General features: G+C 42.2%; 1 protein-coding gene across 8 annotated transcripts in view; it reads right to left on the bottom strand.

The window, feature by feature from the left end:
• ANKRD29 (ankyrin repeat domain 29) overlaps nt 1–23954 on the bottom strand; it is a 49760-nt gene that overhangs the window by 22238 nt on the left and 3568 nt on the right. For 4 of the 8 annotated variants that reach the window (XM_053664174.1, XM_053664175.1, XM_053664171.1 and 1 more), the window contains exons 2-4: nt 16866–16976; nt 6435–6533; nt 2796–2894 (exon numbers count right to left, since the gene is read on the bottom strand). In XM_053664174.1, coding sequence (XP_053520149.1) covers nt 2796–2894; nt 6435–6533; nt 16866–16976 — 309 coding nt within the window. Of the gene's footprint in view, nt 1–2795; nt 2895–6434; nt 6534–14875; nt 17016–23954 lie in introns of those variants that run through there. The other 4 variants (XM_053664173.1, XM_053664178.1, XM_053664177.1 and 1 more) reach the window with 4 other exon arrangements.

Here is a 23954-nt window from a genome sequence, read left to right on the forward strand (position 1 = left end):
TCCTATCAAAGAGATGCTCTTCACACAGTGAGAACTTTGGAAAAGAATTCTCCATAGATAATAACAAACTCACATTTCCTCTTTCATCCCTTTTACGTTTTCTTTATTGTCATGACAGCTCATCTTAAGGACTTCATTTTTTTGTACACTTGGATGACTTGCTTGAGATTTGTTATAGCTGACTAAGTTATTACGGTGAACTTAGAAATGTCCCATGTCTACTAGACTCATCAAAGCGATCACTTTCTAAGTTATGTATGATCACTATGTTATATACATGAAACTAATATACCATTGCATGTTAACTGTAATTGAAAAACAACACAACAAAAAAGAAATTTCCTGTCAAATGCAGACTCTTCTATTTGCTTCTCAATAAAGAAAACCAAGAACAGAAAGTCTGCACCAGCCAGGTCTCTTGGAACTGACAGAATAGCCTCCTTGGCTTCTGGCCAGAGACCCTCCTGACAAACTTCTCCATGGTTCTACCCCGTGGTGGGCCTCTCAGATTAAGGTGCTTTTCTAGAGCAACCCTCAGGGGCCATTGCCTTCATGAAACAAGATCTGCATCCATTAAAAGAGTGGATAATTACAGCATATTCCATGTGCCTCTTAACGATCCTACTTAGTATTTTCCTTTGAACATGTGCCAATCTGCCCAGGTCTCTTTTAAAATGTGGGCCCTGGAACTCAATAGAGCAGTGTAAAGGGGGTGTGGTCTGACGGGGAGTGGGACACTCCTTGGTTCCATCTACTCCACTTTCATTTCTGCAGCCCAAATTTGAGTTAGCTTTCATGTCAACCACATCACACTACTGACTCACTGAGTTTGTGGTCAGCTGAAATCCTTAATGGTTTTTCTCAGGGGATGAAGCTAATGCATTATCTTTTCCCAACTAGAATTGTTTGTTTGGCTCTGTAAATTGGTATGTGGACATCTGAGCTAATTATAAATAATGCGAGAACATGTAAGCTGGTTGTAAAATACAAATTGTAAGTATAAGATTGTGTGGTTTTTCTATATGGGCATGGAGTGTTTACTCAAAATGCCTACCCCTCAGAACCCATCCTCAGATTCAGTGGGTCTGGGGTAAGGCCCAGAAATAGGCCTTCTGACTAGTCACGTCAGGAGACTGTGGTGAGCGGCTGGCAGGCAGGCCTCACTTGAAGACACACCACTCTAAGACTTGCTCCTGCATTCACCGGGGATGTATGTGGTTGAGTGGTGGGGGAGAGCTGGGTTTTGAAGAGTGAAGAATGGAGGAGAGAGACTGAAAGGCTCAGGTGGTGGGGGGCAGGGTGGGAGGGGTGGGTGAACACCACGAACTTATGTAATAGCAGCCATGAGTACCCATGTTTCCAAGTTCTGTTCTGTCAATTTTCTTAGCCCTTTGCCTAAAGAGTTTAGAGAACAGATTAAATGATGACTGTCATAGAAGAGCTGACAGCTGTTACTTTAAAAACACGTATTTGGGGGGATATAAATTTTAAGAACAATGGTAACAATCGTTGACGCAAAGTCAGTTCTGATGACTGGAACACATTAAAACTGAAAGCCTCCCCGACGCCCTCTCCTCCCCTGGGAAGCTCCTGGACCCCTGCAGCTGACCTAATGGAAACACATGAGACGGCTCAGCCGGGCCCCTTGATCCGTGGATTTCTGGGACGACCCAAACTGGCTCACGCACAAAGGCCTTATGCCAGCACTGACCTGCTGACCGAGAAGACTGAAGCAGCCAAATGGCAAGACACCACTGTGTCGATGTAGTTCAAAGAGTTGAGAATTGGGTTTGTAAAACTTTACTTTGCTTTTAGTTGTATCACTTTTACAGATAAAAAATAAGGTGGTAATTAATACCACTTTAAAGTGGTAAAAACATATAATATTTTGTATATTATGTTCAGCACATCTGGAGCATGTACACAGTCCAACAGCAAGTTTCAGAAAAGACAGAAACCTGATATTCAGATCTATGTAATAACTACCATTTTAATAATAAAAAAAAACCCAGTGGAAACTCCCTGGATATTGAAGTATCAAATACAATGAGTTAAGAAAACCTAAAAGTTTCCACTGGGGCAAATATTCAGGAATTTTTTTGTTATGATTAGGCCAGAAATAGTTGACAATCACAAAAAAGTTATGGTAGTTCAAATTTTCCTACTATAAAATACTATCACTTAAAATCATACTGTGAACACAAAGTTGATCTTTCTGCAGTCTCAATTTTCTTATCCACATGCCCAACATGAAGGCTCAGTGACTTCTCTTGCCCAGTTATATAAACGGAAATCATATATCATATATTTCAGTGAGGACATCTCTGAAGGTAAACTCCCAGCCAAAGTACCCTCCTTAGAATCTCTGAGATTCACTAGAATCAGTTTAATATTTCAACATTTCCTATCAGAGCACTGGGATTCATCTTACAGCAAAAAAAAAAAAAAAAAAAAAAAGCACATGAAAAGAGGGAAAATTTAAAGCACCTGCTGCTGTATCATCCTGGTAACAAAATTTAGTGTCCCAGAGAAGAAAGCTACAAGTGCGAACCAGAATCTAAGTAATTCCTCATAAAACTGTCCAGCTGTGTGCCCAGAGTGAAAAATGTCATGTTCCGAACTGAATCTCTAGGAAGACTCCTGAACCTTTACAAGGAACCTCGCAAAACCCACCTTCCTAGGCTTGAACATCTTGTTAAAAAGGGAGCACAAATTTTTATTATAGATGAAGAGACATGAATACTCATGATTGCTAAAATTTTTCAATGGGGTACGAATCAACAGAATGTTCTTACTTTGGTCCTAAACTCAGTGGATGCTCCAAATTCAAAGAGAAATCTCACGACGTCATTATGGCCTTGCTGAGCAGCGAAGAACAGGGCAGTTGTACCTGACTGGGGGAGAGATACGGCTGGTTTCAAAAGACATTTGGTCACGTTATAAAACAACATCCTCGAGTATAAAGCTTCTAGCCTAGGAAAAGGTTATATTGAAACTGATTATTATTCTTTGATCAGAGAAGTGACAAGATGAAAGGAAAAGTTTATTTCTGGTGTAGGGGAATAAATGGTGGACTTCCAAAAGACATGCATTCATTCTAATTCCCAGAACCTGTGAATATTACTTGTATGGGAAAAGATGGGATTAAGGATTTGATAGGAATTATCTGGGTGGGCCCTGAATCCAATGACAAGTGTCTCGATGAGAGAGAGGCAGAGTGTACTTCTTCACAGAGAAGAGGCACAGGCAATGTGATCAGAGGCAAAGATCAGAGTGATGGGGCCACAAGTTGAAGAATGCCAACAGTTGCCAGAAACTGGAAGAGGTAGCCCATGAGCTCTCCTCTGGAGCCTCCAGAGGGAGTGTGACCCCATGAACACCTCGAGTTTTCTGTGTTTCAGAACTGTGAGAGTACAAATTTCTGTTGTTACAGCAGCTGTGGGAAGCTAACATGCTTGGCATAGTAGTTGGGGAACACTGGCATTCATTCACGGTGGAAGAATTCTGGTAGCGGTCTGATTACAAAATTTATCACCCCAGAGTACAAAGCTACCTGTGCAAGAAAGAATCTAAATAATTCTTGCAAAGAGGATCAAAATATTTCCCCAAATAGGACATATTAACAAGAAACAGTCTGATTCTAATTTTAAACATATCACTGATATCCCGAGACACAATTTTTAGCATTCTTTCTTCACAGGCATTTTCATAAACCTACTAAAAAACTGGTACCCAAACCATTGTGTAGTCTGAGCAAAATCACCACCCCACTGATGTGGGCTGTATGCTTTTCATATAAAGATGCGCTTCACTCCTGTGCTCTGAGCATGGGATGAAGCTGAGACCACGCTTTCTCAGATGGAGCAAAGAGAAAACCAACTGGGAGTATCAAGGTGCTAGGTTCTCAACTGGGTGTGAGAAGCCAGGGAGAGCATGTCCTATGGATCACTGATCACTCTGAGTCTTGCTCTTAAGGGTGTGTGCACATGTGCATGTGTGTGTGGGTGACAGGATCAGGGAGCCCACGTCTGTGGCAGGACACATGTGCCTTCCCAGACAACCCTCTATCTCAGGCTGTGCCCCACTAGACTTGGCCCCAGCAAGGCACCGTGCATGACAATTCATAGAACCTTTCTGCCTGTGATGCAGAAGTGATTTTTCTCCTTGGTTCTCAGGGAAACAAGAGGGAAGCATCTGCTCATGGCTTTCTTACAGTGGAGGATGCCGGGGGCCAGAAACCTTGAGATACGACAAGGTATGGATGGAGAAACTTGGCTAGAATAGGAAAACTCTCATCTTTATAAACATTAGTTTTACGACTACCAAAGGTAACTTCTAGGTGTTGTTCCTTCATTAAGAGAGTTTGTTTTTCAATAAGCTTTTTTTTTTTGACAATTACAAAAATCATTTATAGCAGTTTGAGCCAATTTTGGAACATGCATACTACTAATCATTGTGCACGTGAATACAGCAATCTAGACACCAGGAGCTAGAGTTCAGTCTGGAATTTGAATAAAGGTCTTAAATGCATGGGCTTTACTCCTGATACCCAGGGCTCGCCTCGTGACAACCACATGTGTGGCTTCTATGCCTGAGAGTTTCCCTCAGCCAGTACAGCTGGATCCCTAGAGCAACGGTCTTCCAGGACCACAGCTTCTAGTGTGTCTCTCTAGCAAGCCCTGTGTGTCTGGACAGCTTACCTAAGAAAAGAGTGTCAGGTCCTCTTTCAGGAAACAAATATTCGAATATTGCAAAGTTGATTACAGATGAACCAAGGCAGAAGTCTGCTATATGAGTTTCTCAGCACTGCTACGTACTCTTTCAGATTCCAAAGCATGTGAGGTGAGGCTGGGGCCTCTCTTTGGCTTAGCAGACCTGTTTTCCCAGACTTCCATGGCCTCAGGGGACCACCAGGAACCTACACAGATTCATCATTTGAGCCACACAGGTTACCTCCAGATGGGGCACACTTTGGTAAGTCTTCAAGGGCCACTTTGTTCAATGCACAATAGTTCACCTCTTCAAGAACATTAACTGGGCAACTGGAGCCAACCATATATTGACTGGAAATAAACAAACACTTCTCTTCTCCTCCCAGCTTTCTTAGGTGTTGTGAAGATATTTTTGTGCATGTTGAACTCGCCTTTAAGGATAAAGCTTTTGAGTAAGCGGAGCTGGATCACATTGTTTTTATTAAAGAAAAAGCTGTCTCTCCTTTAAAGTTAAAATAAAGATTGTAAAGCAGAGAGGAAAAATAAAAAGATTGGGGTAATTTTAAACTATAATTCTAAATGGGCCCAAACATTTTCTTCCAAGAAGAAAATCAGCTGCTGAAGTGCAAATGACCTAAAACAATGACCCACTGTTATGGAAATTGCTCAGAAAAATCTGCCTGTGAGAAGACTGGCTGGGTTTGCTGTGGTCTCTTTGTACTGCTCCACGCAACAGACCAGGCATGCTGATCCAGGGCAGTGAGAACCAGACTCCAGGCTCTATCCAGTGAGTGTCACTCTCCCATGGGCCACGGCCAAGGCAACACCGAGAGGGGAGATAAAATTTCTAGATGCCCTGTGGAACATCTAGTCCTTACATAGGGTGCATCTTAATTGCTCCCCACAGGGTGGCGGTCCAGCCTGGAAGACACGATGTATTGCTCAATGAAAGTCTGGTTAATGAGTCGTCCTTTCTCTTGGTCAGAGTGGATCAAGGAAAACCAAGAGCTCCAGTCTGGTTCTGAGTCAGTGTGGCCTGTGCACGTGTCTCCATTAAGGTTAGTTTCCCAGGCTCTATATTGTCTTAGAAATAAATGGCCCCTCCTCAGACCTGAATCCCAAAGTATGTTAAAATGTCCCAGCCCCCACTGTTCTTCTACATCGGACCAAGAATGGATCCTGTGACAAGATGAAAGTCTCAAGATTGCCCTTGAATAAAGGGTGGGAGCCAAATCACATTTTAGACCAACGTTCACCACATGGATTTTGGGAGCAGAGCTTATTACACAGCCAGTCAAAGAAGTCCTTTGAAAATATGGTTTGGTGGGATGGTTGAGAGTGTAGCCAGTGAGACTCATTAAGAACAGGTTGGTGATACAATCCTTCTAAAACTATATTGATCTCTATGAAAATCCTATGAATTTTCACCCCAAGGGAAGAAGAAAGAACTGATTTAAGCTAGGGATGAAACGGGGGAGTGTTTAAAGGGTCTGGTTACCTCAGGAGGCAGCACGTGCCTGGGAAGGTGTGTTCAACTGAAGTACAGTCAACCGGCAGTTCCTGGGCCTTATTTTAGGCACAGTAAAGCCTGCAACCTGGGCTTCAGTGTCATGTAGGAAAAGAACAATCACGACTCTTGCCCTTTTTAACAATTCACTATTGTGAAAACTTCAAGCATCTATCACCTGGGTGATTGTTATTCAAGTGCAAAACTTGACCTACCTCTCTCTGGAGATTGATGTCCGCTCCTTGGAGAACGAGTTCCCTCACACAGTCTATGTGACCAGCATAGGAGGCGACCATGAGGAGCGTGGTGCCATACTGGAGGGAGGAGAGACAGATGAGCAGCCAGGCCCCCGTGTGTCAGCGAGGGGTCCAGGAGGAGAGGCTGCAGAGATGCCAGCTCCACCCGGGGCATGTCCAAGCACAAAACTTCCCACAGGGAGAGAAGTGTCTCATGACTAACCTACAATGCAGACTAGACGGGGAAAGAGCAAAGTGACAATTGCCAAAGCTGGAATTTTCAATTTAAAAATTTACTTCTTCCAGTAACCTCAGAAATATAGTCCAAGTTAAAGCACCAATGATGTAATTATCTCATTTTATGATTCATGTTAAATGTTCCTGACCTGAAATACTGTATTAATGCAAAAAATGGGTTAAATAGTACCAGTCAGTTTTCTGAATTTATAAGTCTTTATCTTCAAACTGACTCAGAGATGAAAGGCACTGTGATGAAATAAGAGATGGCAGAAGTAAGAGTCAGGAGCCCTGGGGTCCAAGCTGACCTTTATCATCTATGTCATTAACCAACAGTGCAACGAGGACAGGTTGCTTGTAATTCCTGGGGCTCATTTACCCCATCTTTAAAATGAGGGCTTGGACAGGGTGATCACCAAGGTCTCTGGCAGCTTTCGGACTCAAGGACTTGAGGTGGACCATTTGATATGAACCCCTTTTGTAATTTACAGTTGTTTCCAAGGGTTTGGGACTGTAATCTGAACCACCACACCTGCACGTTCAGCAGCTTGCCTCCCGGGAGTGGATGACAGGAGACAAATCTGCAGTGAGGAAGACTCTCTAGGACAGGGGGAAACGTGACTTGGGAGCAGTGTGCTAGTCACACCTGTGGGATTTTGCGGCGAGGCAGTAGAGCTCAGTAGTCAGCCAGTATGACCCTGGGAGGGTTATCTGACATTTCTAAGGCTCATTCTCTTTGTCTGTAAAATGAGGAATAATTAAAGTGTCTGCCTGACTAAATTAAATGGGAACAAGAGATAATTCAGGCAATGGTCTTAGCATAGCAATGTTAGATATTAATCAGCAAATGTTAGCTATTAAAACAATACAATAATAGTTCAGTAAATGTTATCTGGCTTTTGTTGACTTCTGTGAATGACGATGCTACTTTTGGAAGTCTTGTTTGCTATAAATAAAAAGTATAGGTAGAATCAATAAAAGCTAATGGCTTCCAGTCAGAGAAAGACAAATACCATATGATTTTACTCATATGTGGAATCTAATGAACAAACTGAACGAACAGGCAAAACACAGACTCATAGATGGAGAGCAGATGACAGCTAGTGGGCAGTGGGTTTAGGGGGTGGAGGGATTGAGCAAAAAGGAAATAGGATGCATAGACATGGACAACAGTGTGGTAATAGCTGGGAGGAGTATAAAGGAACTAAATGGTAATGGGGAAAAGAACAATAAAGATAAAATTAAAACATACACACAAAAAGGAATTCAAAGAGTAATTGTAGAAGATTGGATGTCATAAAAAAAGAAAGAAAAGCTAATGGCTTCATAGGAGTGCTCTTTGATAATTTCTCTACCCCATGTGACTGTATTTGGTATTTCAGTGTAAGACCTTGATGTAGGCTATACTACCCATTATTTTTTCAATTGATTTTAAACAGAGAGAGAATGAGAAACATTGATTTGTTGTTCTACTTATTTATGTATTCATTAGTTGATTTTGCATGTGCCCTAACCAGGAATTGAATCTGCAACCGTGGCGCATTGGAACAATACTCTAACCAACTGAGCTACCCAGCCAGGGCGGTACCATTCTTTATTCAGTTGAACTCCCTCCTCCATATTTTCCAAGATTGGAGGGGCAAGCTTAGTGTTACCAACTTGCTCTAGAATGTGAGCAATTTTTATATAAACTGTAGAGACCCAAGAGAGGGGAGGAGTAAGTGGAAGGTACACTAACCTCCTCCCAGGACTAACCTGGAATTACAACAAAATTGTTGAGAAATTATCTTGAGTAACCAACTGAACACTAGCTGAAGAGAAGCCTTATAGCCACAGACAGACAGAAGAAACCACTTCACCACAATGTGACTGGCAGGAAGTGCAGGGGAGGTGCAGGAGGCTGGCTGGGCTCCCATGGGTGGCAGCTGAAGTTCCAGAGGAATACTTCAGTGGCTAGGGAGTTGTGCCTGAGAGGTGTGGGGTCTAAACCCCAAGCTGGTATCCCCAGGCTATAGCACCAGAACTGAAAAAGGAATCCAAATAGCATAAAGCTGTGAAAAGCAGTGAGGTTTCTGTCTGCCAGAGAGACATGGATGGAGACTCAGAGAGGCTCTTAAAAGGCCAAAGCACAAAATTTGATTTGTAGCCACTTACTCTGGGCTCCAGCAGAGGAAGGGCAGAAGGGACTAGAGATGTGTGAGTCTGGGAGGCTGGTGGCTCTAGAGAATTGAAGAAACACTCTCCAGGATCCCTGTGCTGAATCATTCCCCACACTGCAGAGGCCATCCTTCTCAGGCAGAGCACCCTCTCCAAATGGCATCAGCCTGAGGGGAAGCAATAGCCCCGCCTACAGGAACTACTCTGCCCCACCCGGTGGAGCTTAAGGTCATCTGCTGAATATAACTTGAGGCTATATCACTGATTAAATTTAACAACTGAAGTAGATGCCTGGGAGCTCTGAGACTTTAGCTAACCCTCCCCCAGGCCCCAGGCTCATAAAAACTGGCTTAGGTGTGAAGTCTGGTTCTTTCTGCAAACACCAAGGCCCAACCGAGGAAACAACAAGCTGTAGATCTCCAATAGGTCCAAACAGGTTGCCCAGGGCCAGTCAGAGTTTGACTTGGCAGGGTCTGACTTGGGCCTGCACCAGACAGAGTCTTGCAGATCTACCTAATACATAGAAACAAACACAAAGAGGCAGCCAGAAATGGGAACACAAACAAACAGGCCCCAAATGAAAGAACAAGAGACTTCTCCAGAAGAACTAGGTGAAACGGAGGTAAGCAATTTATCAGATACAGTGTTTAGAGTAATGATTATAAGGATACTCAACAGCATGAAAAAAAGGCATAGAAACCACAAAAAGGAATCACTCAGAAATAAAGAATGCAATACCCGGAATAAATAATATACTGGAAGAAATAAACAGGTTAGATGAAGCAGAGGATTGAATCAGTGATTTGGAAGACAAGGTAGAAAAAAAACCATCCAGGTAGAACAGCAAGAAGAAAAAAGAATTAAAAAAAATGAGGAGAGCTTAAGGAAGATTTTAGACAGCATGAAGTGTAACACCATCTGCATGATGGGAATACCAGAAGAGAGTGAGCAAGGGCTAGAGAACCTCCTTGAAGAAATAATGACCAAAAACCTCCCTAATCTGGTGAAGGAAAAAGACATACAAATCCAGGAAGCTCAGAGAGTCCCAAACATGTTGGGCCTAAAGAGGCCTACACCAAGACATCATAATTAAATGGTAAGGCTTAAAAACAAGGAGAGAATCCAAAAAGCCACAAGAGAAAAAAGCTGGTTGACACATACAAAGGAGCACCAATCTGACTGCCATCTGATTTCTCAATGGAAACATTTCAGGCCAGAAAGGAGTGGTGTGAAATGGTCATGGTGTTGAAAAGCAAGGACCTACAACCAAGGCTACTATACCCAGCAAAGCTATCATTTAAAATTGAAGGAGTAATAAGGAGCTTCCCAGACAAGAAAAAGCTAAAGAAGTTTGTTAACACCAACTCAATACCACAATAAAGTGGCACTAAATGTGTATCTATCAATAATCATTTAAAATGTATATGGCTTAAATCCTCCAACCACATGTATAGCTGAATGGACAAGAAAATAAGACCTATATATATGTTGCTTCCAAGGGACCCATCTCAGATTAAAAGATACAGACAAAAAGTAAAGGGATGGAAATAGATATTTCATCCAAATGGAAAGGGAAAAAAAAAGCTGGGGTAGCCATACTTACATCTGACAAAATAGGCTTAAAAAAATGCTACAGTAAAAGACAAAGAAGGACACTACCTACTGATAACGGGAACATTCCAACAAGAGAATATAACCCTAGTAAACATACACACCCAACATAGGAGCACCTATGTAAAGCAAATCTTATGAACATAAAGGGAGAGATCAACAGAAATAGTCATAGTAGCAGATTTTAACACCCCTTTGATAGGAATGGATAGATCTTCCAGACAGAAAATCAACAAGGGGCCTTAACACACTAGATGAAATGGATTTAATTGATATCTTCAGAGCATTTCACCCTAAAGCAGCAGAATACATACACTTTTCAAGTGCACATGGAATGTATTTTAGGATTGACCACATGTTAGGACACAAAACAAGTCTCGGTAAATTAAAGAAGACTGAAATCATATCAAGCATCTTCTCTGACCACAATGCTATGAAACTAGAACTCAATCACAAGAATAACACCAAGAAACACACAGAGACATGGAAGCTAAGTAACATGTTATTAAACAATGAATAGGTCAACAGCAAGATAAGGAAAGAAATCAAAAGACATCTTGAAACAAATGAAATTGAGAACACAACAATCCAAAATCTGTGGAACACTGGGAAAGAAATCCTATGAGGGAAATTCATAGTATTACAGGCCTACCTCAAGAAACAAGAAAAAGCTCAAACAATCAAACTTTACACTTAAAGGAACTTGGAAAAAAACAACAAACAAAGCCTACAGTGAGTAGAAAGAAGGAAATAACAAAAGTAAGATCAGAAATAAACAAAACAGTCTTAAAAAATGATAGAAAAGATCAATGAATCCAAGAGCTGGTTCTTTGAAAAGATAAACAAGGTTGACAAACCTTTAATAAGACTCAAAAAAAAAGAGAGTGAGGATCCAAATAAAATCAGAAATGAAAGAGGAAAAATAGCAACTGACACCACTGCAATACAAAAGATTGTAAGAAAATATTATAAACAACTATATGCCAACAAACTGGACAACCTGTATGAAATGGATAAATTCCTAGTAACATACAGTCTCTAAAACTAAATCAGGAAGAATCAGAAAATCTGAATAGACAGATTACACTTAGTGAAATTGAAACAGTAATAAAAAAACTCTCAACAAACAAAAGTCCTGGACCAGATGGCTTCACAGGTGAATTTTACCAAATGTTCCAAGAACTAACACCTCTCCTCAAACTATTTCAAAAAATTCAAAAGGCGAGAAGGCTCCTGAGCTCATTTTACAAGCCCAGCATTTTCCTAATTCCAAAACCAGGTAAGACAATAAAAAACAAAGAAAATTATAAGCCAATATCTCTGATGAACAGAGATGCTAAAATCCTCAACAAAATAGGACCAAAACAAATACAGCAATGCATCAGAAAGATCATATACCATGATTAAGCTGGATTTATTCTGGGAATGCAAGGTTGGTACAATATTTGTAAATCAATAAATGTGACTCACCACATAAAGAAAACATGATCATAGCAACAGATGAAGAGAAAGCATTTGATAAAATCCTTCACTGATTTATGATAAAAACTCTCAGCAAAGTGGGAGTAGAGGGAACATACCTAAACATAATAAAGGCATATATAACAAATCCACTGCCAACATCATACTCAATGAGCAAAAAACCTCTTGTTCCCCTTGAGATAGGGAACAAGACAGGGATGTCTGCTTTCATCTTGCTTATCCAACATAGGACCAGAAGTCCTAGCCACAGCAATCAAACAAGAAGAAATAAAAGGCATCCAAATTGGAAAGAAGTGAAACTGTCTTTATTCAAAGAAAACATGATACTGTACATAGAGAACTCCAAAGATTCTACCAAGAAACTACTAGAACTGATAAATGAATTCAGCAAAGTAGCATGATACAAAATTAATATAAAAAAACTAGTTTCACTTTTATCTGTCTATAATGAACAGAAAGGAAAATTAAGAAAACAATCCCCTTAACAATTGCTACAAAAAGAATAAAATACCTAGGAGTAAATGTAACCAAGGATATAAAAGACCTGTACTCAAAACTATATGACACTCAAGAAACTGAAGAAGATACAAATAAGTGGAAGTACATAGTGTGTTCATGGACAGGAAGAATTAACATCATTAAAATGTCCATACTCGAAACAATCTATAGATTCAATGCAATTGCTATCAAGATTCCAGTTATGTACTTCACAGAACTAGAACTAATATTTCAAATATTTATATGGAACCACAAAAGACCCCACACAGCAACAGCGATCCTGAGAAAGAACAAAGTTGGAGGAATCACACAGCCTAATCACAAGCTACACTATAAGGCCATAGTAATCAAAAAAGCCTGGTACTGGCATAAAAACACACACAGATTAATTGAACAGAATAGAGAGCTCAGAAATAAACCTATTAAATGACTTTACAGTCAATTAGTATTTGACAGAGGAAGCAAGCGCATACAATGGGCTAAAGATAGTTTATTCAATAAATGGTGTTGGGAAAATCGGACAGATATGTGCAGAAAAATGAAACTAGACCACCTTCTGACACTATACAACAAGAATAATTCAAAATAGATTACAGACTTAAATCCTAGACCTGAAACCATAAAAATCCTAGAAGAAAACATGGGAAGCAAAATCTCAGACATTGCTTGTAGCAAAACTTTTTTGGATATATCTCCCCAGGAAAGGGGAACAAAACTAAAAATAAGTAAATGGGATTACAGGAAACTAAAAAGTTTTTTTTGCACAGCAAAGGGAAACATTGACAAAATAAAAAAACAATCCACAGAATGAGGGAACATATTTGCCAATACGTCTGATAAGAGATTAATATCTAAAATTTAAAAGTACTTACAAAAGTCAACACCAAAAACACCCCTAAACAACCCAATTAAAAAAATGGGCAAAGGACCTGAACAGACCCTTATCCAAAGAGGACATACAGACCAACAGACAACAGACAAATGAAAAGATGCTCAATGTCACCAATCATCAGAGAAATGCAAATTAAATCCACAATGAGATATCACCTCACACCTGTCAAAATGGCTATCATCAATAAATTAACAAACAACAAGTGCTAGTAAGGGTATGGAGAAAGGGGAAATCTTTTGCCCTGTTGGTGGGAATGCAGCCACTGTGGAAAGCAGTATAGTTATACCTCAAAAATGAAAAATGGATCTGCCTTTTGTCCCAGCATTCCCATTTCTGGGAATATATCTGAAGGAACCCAAAACACTAATTTGAAAGAACATGGAAGCAACCCAAATGTCCATGAGTAAATCAGTGGATAAAACAACTATGGGACATTTACACAGTGGAACACTACTCAGCCATAAAAAGGAAAATTTTATCATTTGTGACAATATGAATGGACCTAAAGAACATTTTTCTAAGTGAAATAAGCCAGTCAGGAGAAAGACAAATACTATATGATTTCACTCATATGTGGAATCTAATGAACAAACTGAACATGCAACATAGAGACAGACTCATGGGTAGAGAACAGGACGAGAGCTAAGGGCTGGGGTGAGGGGAGGTTAGGCAGTGGAGGGATTGAGCAAAAACAAAAAAGGACTCACGGATGTGGACAACAGTGTTGGTGATTGCTGGCAGTGAGGGAATATAAGGGGACTAAATGGTAATGGAAAAAATACAATAAAGCAAATAAGTAAATAAAGCCAGTCTAAATAGACAAGTTGTAACTATATTTTTTACATGAGAGAGAAAAAATTTTTATCACGGGTTACACTGGTCTCAAAATAAAAATCAATCATGAGCCAGAGGAATCACAGAGCACTCAGTTTGAATACTTAAAGAAGAAAATAAAAAATTAGGCTCATCTGTATTAAAGTAAGGAAAGATGAATGAAACAAAGGACAAAAACACTTCTTTAAAGATCGCATTTCAGTTCTAGATGATGGTCAGTTGAGAGAAAGAGGTTGAGATAAAGGAAAAAGAGGATAAAGAAGTCGTATCTGTTGATGACTTAAGCTACAAAAAATATTTCCTTTATATTCAAAACCTATTAGTTTGATTGCTTTTAGTTATCTAACAATTAAGTTTACTTCATTTAGTTACCTGTTGTTGAAATATATCTTTTAAAATGAGCTGATTTTGAACAGAGGACACCACTGTGTATGAATGTAGCGAAGACCACAACCAACAAGATGGTGAATTGCACACACTCATATGCCTAAAAAGACTAAAATAAACTTGCCATCACACATCTTTGTGGTGAAAGTGTCAGAGAGATGAGCAAAGAGAAAAACGTAAACACCATTAAAGACAGCATTAATCTAGAAACTGAAGGTGAATGAGTGTTAGCAAATCAGTGTTTCCCATTGTGTGTGGCCTAGAGATAATGCATATTTGTCTTTACAAAGCTGTTTATTGGAAGAGTGTGAACAGGTCATACCTGAGGTTAGGAGCAGTTCCCAGCAAAGGCCTGGGGCCTCTCCTTGCATTCCACTGGCTCTCCTGGCATCCTAGGGGACCCTGGGCTTGGCCCCACTGGTGAGGGCCACACTAGCCTAGAGATCATTCACAGGAAGAAACCATCCTGGAACCCAGACTCCGTGTTCAGGTGGCATGTGGAGGAGGCAGGAACCCCGCCCCGTGCAATCTGGAGGAAACCAGGGCCTGCACCGTCCCAAACATCTCCCTGCCCCTTAGCCACCACCAACTGTAGAAGCCCTTTCAAAATAAGAGAGCGTCTGAAATCACCATCATTTAGACTTGCTCCTTTGAGTTAAGAAATCATCCTTCCTGAGAGCCCCTTGGAAAGTGACTTTTTCTTTTAAACAAGGAGTGTCCTAAAGCACATTAGTATCTATTTATAGAAGCAAATTTTTTGATCAAAATAGCTACTGGGTCACCCAGCAGACAGAGAGAGACTGAGTGTGAGCCCCAAGGGGAAGGGGATGGTGGTGGGAGGTGAGCTCTGATGGGGAAAGGGCCCTGGGGGCTGACAGTGTGGGGTGCTGTCCGGGGGGCAGGACATGTGTGGCACTATTCAGTGACCCTGGGAAGCTAAAAGCCAGGAGAAAGTCAGAGAGGTGTCTAAACAAAAGTGGTTTCAAGAAAAGAGGGGAAAATGGCCATTGACCTGGTTGGTGGATGAGGCCACAATGAAAACCAGTGTCCCTGCTGCAGCTTTGCCCATTGTGGCGCTACTGCCCAGTGAGGCCAAGTAAGGGAGGGATGGCCAGGGCCCAGATGCCCAAGACCTCCTATCAGTCTGGGTCCTGGCAAGGAACAGATGGCACACTGAAAGTGAGATAACTGGAAGAAAGTTTAACAAGGGGACTATTTATAAAGCTGTGCCCTGAGAGGAAGGATACTGTAAAGATCAGTGTAGCCCTGGGAACTGAACAGCGGGCTCCACAGCCAGCCCAGGCCTGAAGGCAGGAGGGGGAAGGTGGTGGCTCCCAGGATGCTGCTGCCAGAGAGAGTGGGGTGGGGGAGGGTGCACTGGGCTCCCCAACATCAGTCATTCCACTCTCTGACCCCTGCCAATGCTCCCATTGGCCAAACCCAACTGGAAGTAAGAGGGAAGCAAGCCCACTGGGACAGACCGTACAGTTCAGGTGCTGGGGAACAGGGGGAGCTGGAGAAGGCTGAGTGGACCTGGAGGTGCAAACCCAAGGTGCCCTGCACTGATGCCCCCAGCGGGTGCACTGTGGCTGATCTCAATGACCATATTTGTGCAATAAAAGCTGGAAATGGCACATCCTGTTTTCAGGAAAACAATAAGACTCCTCTGAAAAACATTTTTATTCAAATCCTAAAATCAAAACATCTGTCCTCTCTCTCTCCTCTGAGTCCTCCTTGTCCCCAAAGATGTGGAGAAGTCACGCTGAGTACAGAGAAATCTTTACCTCTAGCTGGGGAGGGCGGGGCCATCTTAGTCCAGGCCGTAGGCGGGCAGTAGTGTCTATTTTTAGTTCCCCTTAATTGCCAATTAGTGTACTGATGTTTGCAAAGGTAATGAGAGGGAAAGAATCTGGGGGAGGCTCCCTCTCTGTTCTCTCATCCTTGAAGGAAAAAACCTAACTGCCACCTCCACAGCAGCCTTCCTCCACTCTAAATTATCTCCACCTTTTCATGAAAGCAGCTGGTTTGAATTCTCTTTACTAAACACCGCTTCTTGGAATCTGCCAATTCAGATTCCTGGTCAAGTGTCTCTCTCCCTATTGTGGCCTCCTGTGGTTTTATGCATGTGATAGTTTCCCCAGTACGTTTTTAAGTTCACTGTGGTGCCTTGGACTTTTTGAAAAGAATGAAGCAAGCAAACACATGAACGAGTAGATAAGCAGTTAAGGGAAATGTGTTCAGGAGGTGCTCTCATGCCAACGGGGGACGTGGCGTGTCCTTGGCATGCGTATACCGAACGAGTCCATCCGTACACTGTCCCTGCAGTCCACGTCCACCCGACCGCTGTTCAGCAGCAGCCTGAGCAGAGCCAGGTTTCCTCTCCTCGCTGCCCAGAATGCAGCATTGGCAAGTGGAGTTTCCTTCTGCAGAAGCAAAAGAAAACAGGATCTTAAAATTAACATTAGGTAGCACGACCACGTCTACGCAAATATATACTACTTAAAAGGCAGAATTTCCAAATGTGATGTACCATTTGCAAGATTGCTCCTCCAACAGTAGATAACTGCAATATACTTGGTTATGGAATGTACTGTTTTGCAGCAGATAACTGAGCCCCAGTGCTGATTATGAAGCACAAGTTGTTGATAATACAACACTATTAATACCCTATTTCCCACCAATGCACTGACTTTCCTGTCTCTGTCTTTGTTCAGTTTCCTTTCTGCTTGAAATGAGTTTTTCCCCATCCTTCAAGGCCAAGGCTGTGTTTAAATGGTATTTCCTCTCTGAAATGTTCCCAAATCTCTTTTCACCTTTAAGCAGAGAAAACTGTTCCCAACTCTGACCTCCCAAAGGAGCTTACTAGAATCTTTTCTATGCCCTCAACAGTCCCTACCCAATTCCAGCTGTCTGGGTAAGCACCTCCCTTTCTCTCCACCTAGTTTTCTTCGTGTTGGCTGGAACCTGCCAGAGGTAAGAACTGGGAACTCTGGGCAGAAAAAGTTGTTACGTGTCCTCATGTGGATCCCTCATGCTGGGTTATTTTAAAGTTGCAAAGTTAATGTGGGAACCAGACCTAGGGAAGGAACAGAGCAGGAAAACTCAACGACAGCAGCAGAGTTGCCTGCGGTACAAGTTCCTTCTCTAAAGCATCGATTTGGATTTGTGGGTAACAGTTATGGTGGGGGCGGGGGGGGGGGGAGGACAGCTCTGGGTTTCAAGCCCAGCCCTACACTTCAGACTTGGCCCCGACGAGTCCCAGTTTCCTTTTGCTTAGACACAGATTACACCACCTGTCTTGTAGTTTAAGATAAGGATTAAATGGTTCACGTTAACTGCAAGGTCCAATACATCATAAATGCTTACAACACTAGTTTCTCCCTGTCTCCTTTACTTTACAAAGTTAGAATTAGCAGGCAAAATTAAACTCAGTGTTGGTACTAAATAAAGAATTTTACTGGTGTCAGAAAATGTTCTAGTATTCAAGTTGTTTAACAAAAAGGCTTTTTTTGGGTGGGCTTAAAACACCCACCTGACCAAAAAGGCCTTTTATGCAATGCCCTTTAAGTATATGGCTGAGGTATTCGACATAATACCTAACTTGCCTATGCTAAGGTAAAGAGGAAACAGCAACCATTTAGGCTCCTCCATGGAGCCATCTAAATCAAAGCACAATGACAGCGGGGTGGTGTGTGGGGATTTCATTCCGGAACCTTCATCACATGCGCAACTGAGTGCTCTTGTGCATTCTTGGATGCGAGCATGGCAAAGCAGGGAGTGATAAGCAGATTTCAGACATACTTTGAATAGTTTCCTGGCTCAGTTATGATGAAAACAAATCACCTCAAGTTCCAGGTGAACAGTTTGCTTTCCCTGAAGGTGTCAATTTTGCTGTCCCCGAGTTTTCGAGCTGGAGGTGCTCTCACCCAGCGTTTGTGGCTTTTGCACCAGGCTGGGTCTCACGTTAGAGTCATTACTAACTGGCTGAAGTAAGAGCAAGGCAGGTCTGACTTGTAGAATAAAGCATGAAACAATGCCCTTTCAATAAAGAAGTTGCACAAGGCCACTATGAAGTTTGGGAGGGAATCCAGGAAGAGAATCTAATATGTACTATGGAACCTCTCTGCTGGTTTCTCCAGCTTCTCCTGAAACACAAAATCTTGAGAGTAATAAATTGTCAATAATTTTCAATGTCTTTGTTTGGCATTAACCCCAAACACCTTTCAAAAGCCATCAACAAAGCACAGTTTTCCACAGTCGTCAAGAGCTCTCCAGAATGGCCTCTGGGATTCCTCTCCTGCTGAGGCTACACATCGTGGTTTCTCTTAAGGTTTTAGAAAGCCAGCTTTGTGAAAAGCTGTAAATACTTCATTTTCCCTCAAGAGCTTGGTTTACAGGGAGATGGAAGAATGACAGTCAATTTGGATAAGGAAGAGCTGAGTTCAAGTTCTGACCCTGCTGCTGCCCAGCTCCATGACCTTGGGCAGGTGATTTAACTTCTCTCTGCCCCAGTAAAATGGGAATAATAATAACAGCACCTCATTCCTGTGTCGTTGGAGGACTGAATGAGATAATACTCATGAATACACTTTGATAGGAAACATACAAGAAATCTAGCTGTAAATGCACAGCCCTCGCAGCCCATTAAATACTCGTCCGGGTGAATTTGTTTACTTAGTCACTAGCGTATGCTGGGACACTGGCACTGGCCAGGAGCTAGGACCAGAGGTGCGAGTCACCGATTTCTGCTCACAAATGGCTTTATGGCCCAGTAGTATAAGTCACGTCGAGGCATCAGACTTATTATAGGTACTAGAGTAGGAATGCAGATGGTGGTGGTTGAGAGCAGAGAATGGTCAATTCTACCTGAGGAAGGTGGTCAAGGATGGCCTCCAAGAGCAGGAATTCTTGGGAAGAGTTTTGGAAGATGAGTAGGGGCCTGGGTGGTAAGTGTCCTGGGCAGACAGGGCGGCGAGTCAAAGACGTGGAGGCGCTGCACAGCATCCGGAAACAATCTTTACTTAGGAAAGGCTGAAGGGTGTGAGGACAGGGCAGGGGGCGCTGTAGGGCAGGTAGTCAGGGTCACGCCCCGAAGAAGCTGCGGCTGCACTTGCTAACAGAGTGTGCACTTTATCCTGGCCGGCATGGCAGAGCAGAGCAAGGGTTTTTAAGATGGGGCAAGACTATCCATTTTGTGTTTCAGAAATGTCCCTTGAGGAGAATGGACTGAGGACTGGAACCGGGTAAGACTGGTGTCTACAAGGCTAAATAAGGAGACCGCTGCAGAGGCAGAGCAGGAGATGAGGGCCCAAGCTGAGGCGACAACAGTGGGCTGGCAGAATGAGACAGGAGGAATTTTAAGAAGCTAAACTGAATAGTCTTGGTCCGTGAATCCATGTGCAGGAGAGGAGGGAGAAGGAGCCTGGGTTGACTCCTGGGTTTCTGGTTTGAGTGCCTGGTTGATGTGGTGCCATTCATGAAAGTCTGAAGTAACATGTGAGTGACAGTTTCTGAAAAAATGATCAATTCAGCTTTGAACCTGTTGTTTCAAGAGCATCTGGGGCACCTAGGTGGGGAGGTCTAGCAAAGACATGGGTAAGCTCTCCTATGGCACTGTGGCCCACACATTATCGGAGGGCAGGAATCAAGCTAATGCTAAATGCTTATCCTGTACCACTTGGTACACTGTCTGCATATATTTGCTCATTTGATCCTCGCCACAGCTCAGTGAAGTGGGCACTGTCACCATCCCACTGCACAGGTGAGGAATGTGGGAAAGGAAAGGCAGGCTTCGGCTACAGGTGGTCTGACGTCTGCTGCTGCCCTTTTACAGCCATCATACTGTTCCACCCCCTGTGGAATTCTCCTGTAGACAGCCAGGAATAGGCAGCATGGACTCGTGACCTCCTTCCTATCCTCATTCCAAGCTCCTCTTCTGCCAAGATACAAAGTCCCTTGACCTTCCTTCTCTTTGGGGTCTATACCCACCATGTTGCCTGGGTAACTCCAAAACCTCCTCGAGTACAATATGCATGAAATCGTAAATGCTGCGGAGTAGACCAGGGAGGGGCAGGCCCTTTAGTCTTTAAAGGAGACACTACATGAGAAAATGCTTCATACAAACTGTAAAGCACTTTACCAATCATGCTATGACTATCTGACCTCTTTCTTGATCGGTCCTGTCTCCACAGGGCCAGTGTGCCTCCTTCAGGCTGGTTGGTTGCCACATTATGAAGAACAGCGCAGACAACCAATGCCGAGACCTTGCTGTGTACCAGCCAGCGTGCCAAGCACTTTCACTGCTCTATGTGTTTAATTCCCAGAACAACCCCATCAGGTGTTATCATTACTCTCATTTTTAAGATGAGGAACCTGAGGCCCAGAAATGAATTACTCAAAGTCATACAGTGAGGAAGTAACAGAGTCAGATTCAAACCCACATCTGTTTGAGTACAGAGTCTAAGGTCTCGTGTCTTCACTACCCTGTGAGAAAACCTGAACACAAGCTTCCACATATGCCCTGTTTTCTTCTGTTTTTTTTTCCCCTCTTTACTGTTAGAATTGTGGCTCATAAACGCTTCATTAGCACACTCCCAGAAATTAGGTACTACAAGGAAGGGTAGAGGAACATAGCAGGGAAATTGTTATTTGTACAGAACTGGAATTTCAATTAAAAGCCAAGAGAGGGTAAAGACTTAAACAATTGGTTTAAAAAAGCACAAAAAGGAAAAAGGACTCACAGGCACAGACAACAATGTGGTGATCGTGGGGTGGAGGGAGGGACTATAAGGGGACTAAAGGGTAATGGAAGAAATAAAAAATTAAAGTTGAAAAAAAAAGAATAATGTGGATTTCAGTTGTATCCTATTAATTCAACCAAGAGAACATGAGCTTTGTTCAATAATGTACTTCTTCAATGTTAAAGGCCCCATGAAATAAGGACACAGTGAAGGACTGAGAAGCCATGTGCAGAGGATGCTGTGGGTGTGTTACTGGCTATTGTAACCCACTGTTCCTCCGTGCTGAGTACTTAAAAATTTCCGAATGTTTAATAATCTTTAAAGAAGCCTAAACCCTTTGTTGTCAGTATTGTTATACTCTTGTAAGTGATAGGAAACTGAATAAAGTGATCTGCCCCAGGCATTCTGCCTTAGAAACAGGATTTATATAACAGTGGTATTTCCAAATTCAGAATTTGATCAAGACCATGTTCAAAGTCTGTTTAAAACAAATGACCAAAACAGGCAAATCTATAGAGAGAGAAAGTAAATTAGCAGTACCTAAAGCTGGAAAGTTTGGAGAAATAGAGAATGAATGCTAATGAGTATAGGACTTCTTTTTGGGGTGATTAAAATATTCTAAATTGATTGTTCTGATGCTAGCACAACTCTGTGACTATACCAAGACTGAAATGGACACTTCAAATGGGTAAGTCATATGTATGTGACCTGCATTTCAATAAAGCTGTTGCAAAAAAATGGGTTTGTAAAGTTATTTTCCTGTGGCTCATCCAAATAATTTCAGCTGGTTGGTGAATTGGAGCTGATTATGAGATAATTTACATACTTTCAGAACAAGGATGAAACATACAAGTTCCTATATTTTCAGCCAAGGCATGAGCAGTTTCTATCACTAAGATGAAATGTGGTACTGAGATGCTTTACCTGTTTGGACAGCACATGCTCAGGAAAGACCTGGTGGTGTTCTTTATCCAGTGATGTCACCGCTACACGTCAGACTCACATGTCAGACTACTGTACCCCCCCCCCCCGGCCAATCGTGTTAAACTTTTGGCAACCTCAGCCCATATGAGTAAGTCCTCATTAGGTGAAATAGCTGTTATAAGGTAAAAAGTCAATGTAATGAAATCCATAAACTTTATTCCACAAAAAGGCTCAGAACTACATTCTGGGTTTGCTTTTACTTTAAGGATAATTCTAAAGAACACATGTCTGTGTTCCCAACCAAATGAAATGAGGAGTTTGCAATCGTGAAAGAGGAGGCTTAGGGAGGCAAACAGAGTAACAGGGAGAAGTGACTGCTGACAGCATAACGGAGGAAGAGTAAAAAATAGATGCAGAGGGGTCCACGTGGTTCAGAAGCAGCAAATAGCCCTACATTTAGTGCTATGAGTCATCAAGCAGAGCTCAATTGTGATTTATGATGCTCTGTTTATTCTCCCACACACTCGGCCAGCAAATCCCAGCCTTTTAAACAAAGGCTTTCGAGACCTATGGCCTATGACCTAGAGTGTTTCAGGGGCCTATGAAAAATGAAACAGTTGGTTCCAAAATCAGAGTTAATGAATAAAGCTACAGAGTTAATTTAAAAAGCTACAAAATATACCATTTTGTCAACTCGTTTATAAATGCTAAAAATGGTATTCATAAAATATTGATGACATATGAAAATAACTTGTAGGTCTGATTTTCCCACTACACTAGAATTACTGACTTTATATATAGCAATGGCAGAAAAATCAAGGACAAATGTAAACTAAGTATGATTCTTGACCAAATAACTTTAAAAGCAATACCATAAAAATCCTTCCAAAACCAATAAAAAGTCTCTATTATTATCGTGGGTTGAGGGTATATTTTAATGTGTTTGATGTGATGTAGGCTAGGGCAGGCTTAGTCCACTAAGGGACTCTGTTCCCCTCCCCCTCCAGCCTTTCCTCTGTGCCTTTTGGAGCTTCATGGAAAACCATAGAAATGAGGATCTCATGGAGGGTTGGCAACAGGGGAGTGGGAGGAGGAGAAGGGGGGAGAAGGTACAGAAAATAAGTAGCAGAGATGGTAGGTAGAAAATAGATAGGGGTAGGGTAAGAATAGTATGGGAAATACAGAATCTAAAGAACTTGAGACACGTGGTCATAAACTAAAGGGGGAATGGTGGGGGAGGGGTGTGCAGGGTGGAGGGAAACGAAGGGGGGAACGGGACAACTGTTATGGCATAATCAATAAAATTTTTTAAAAACTAAAAAAAAAAAAAAAAAGAAAGAAAATCAACTCCATTTAATCTAGGACAGTGTGCTTTGCTGCTTCTGTCTCCCTGTGGAAAGCTCCCCAGCACCCCTCCCTGTCAGAGGCTGGACCGGCCCCCACACCAGCCCTAGGCTGGGAAGCGGGATTGGCACCCACCCCCCACCCCTGCTTCCAGACACTGCCCTTGCAGTCAGGTGTAGGAGTCTGCTTTTTTCCAACCCTCAGGCCACTCCACTCTCTCAGCCTCTGCCTCGCCCCACCTGGTAGTTGTTGCTGCCTGACTACTCTTTGTTCTTCACTGAAAATTTTGGCACTTCCCTTTCTGCCTAACCCAAATTTAGACCTCATCCTGGTCTTTGACTTTACAAAACGTCAAAATCCACGCTCAACCTCACTCCCTTTCTTCTACTCCAA

Source organism: Artibeus jamaicensis, unplaced genomic scaffold, assembly GCF_021234435.1.
Source record: "Artibeus jamaicensis isolate MK-2021 breed Jamaican fruit bat unplaced genomic scaffold, CSHL_Jam_final contig_354, whole genome shotgun sequence".
Classification (NCBI taxonomy): domain Eukaryota; kingdom Metazoa; phylum Chordata; class Mammalia; order Chiroptera; family Phyllostomidae; genus Artibeus; species Artibeus jamaicensis.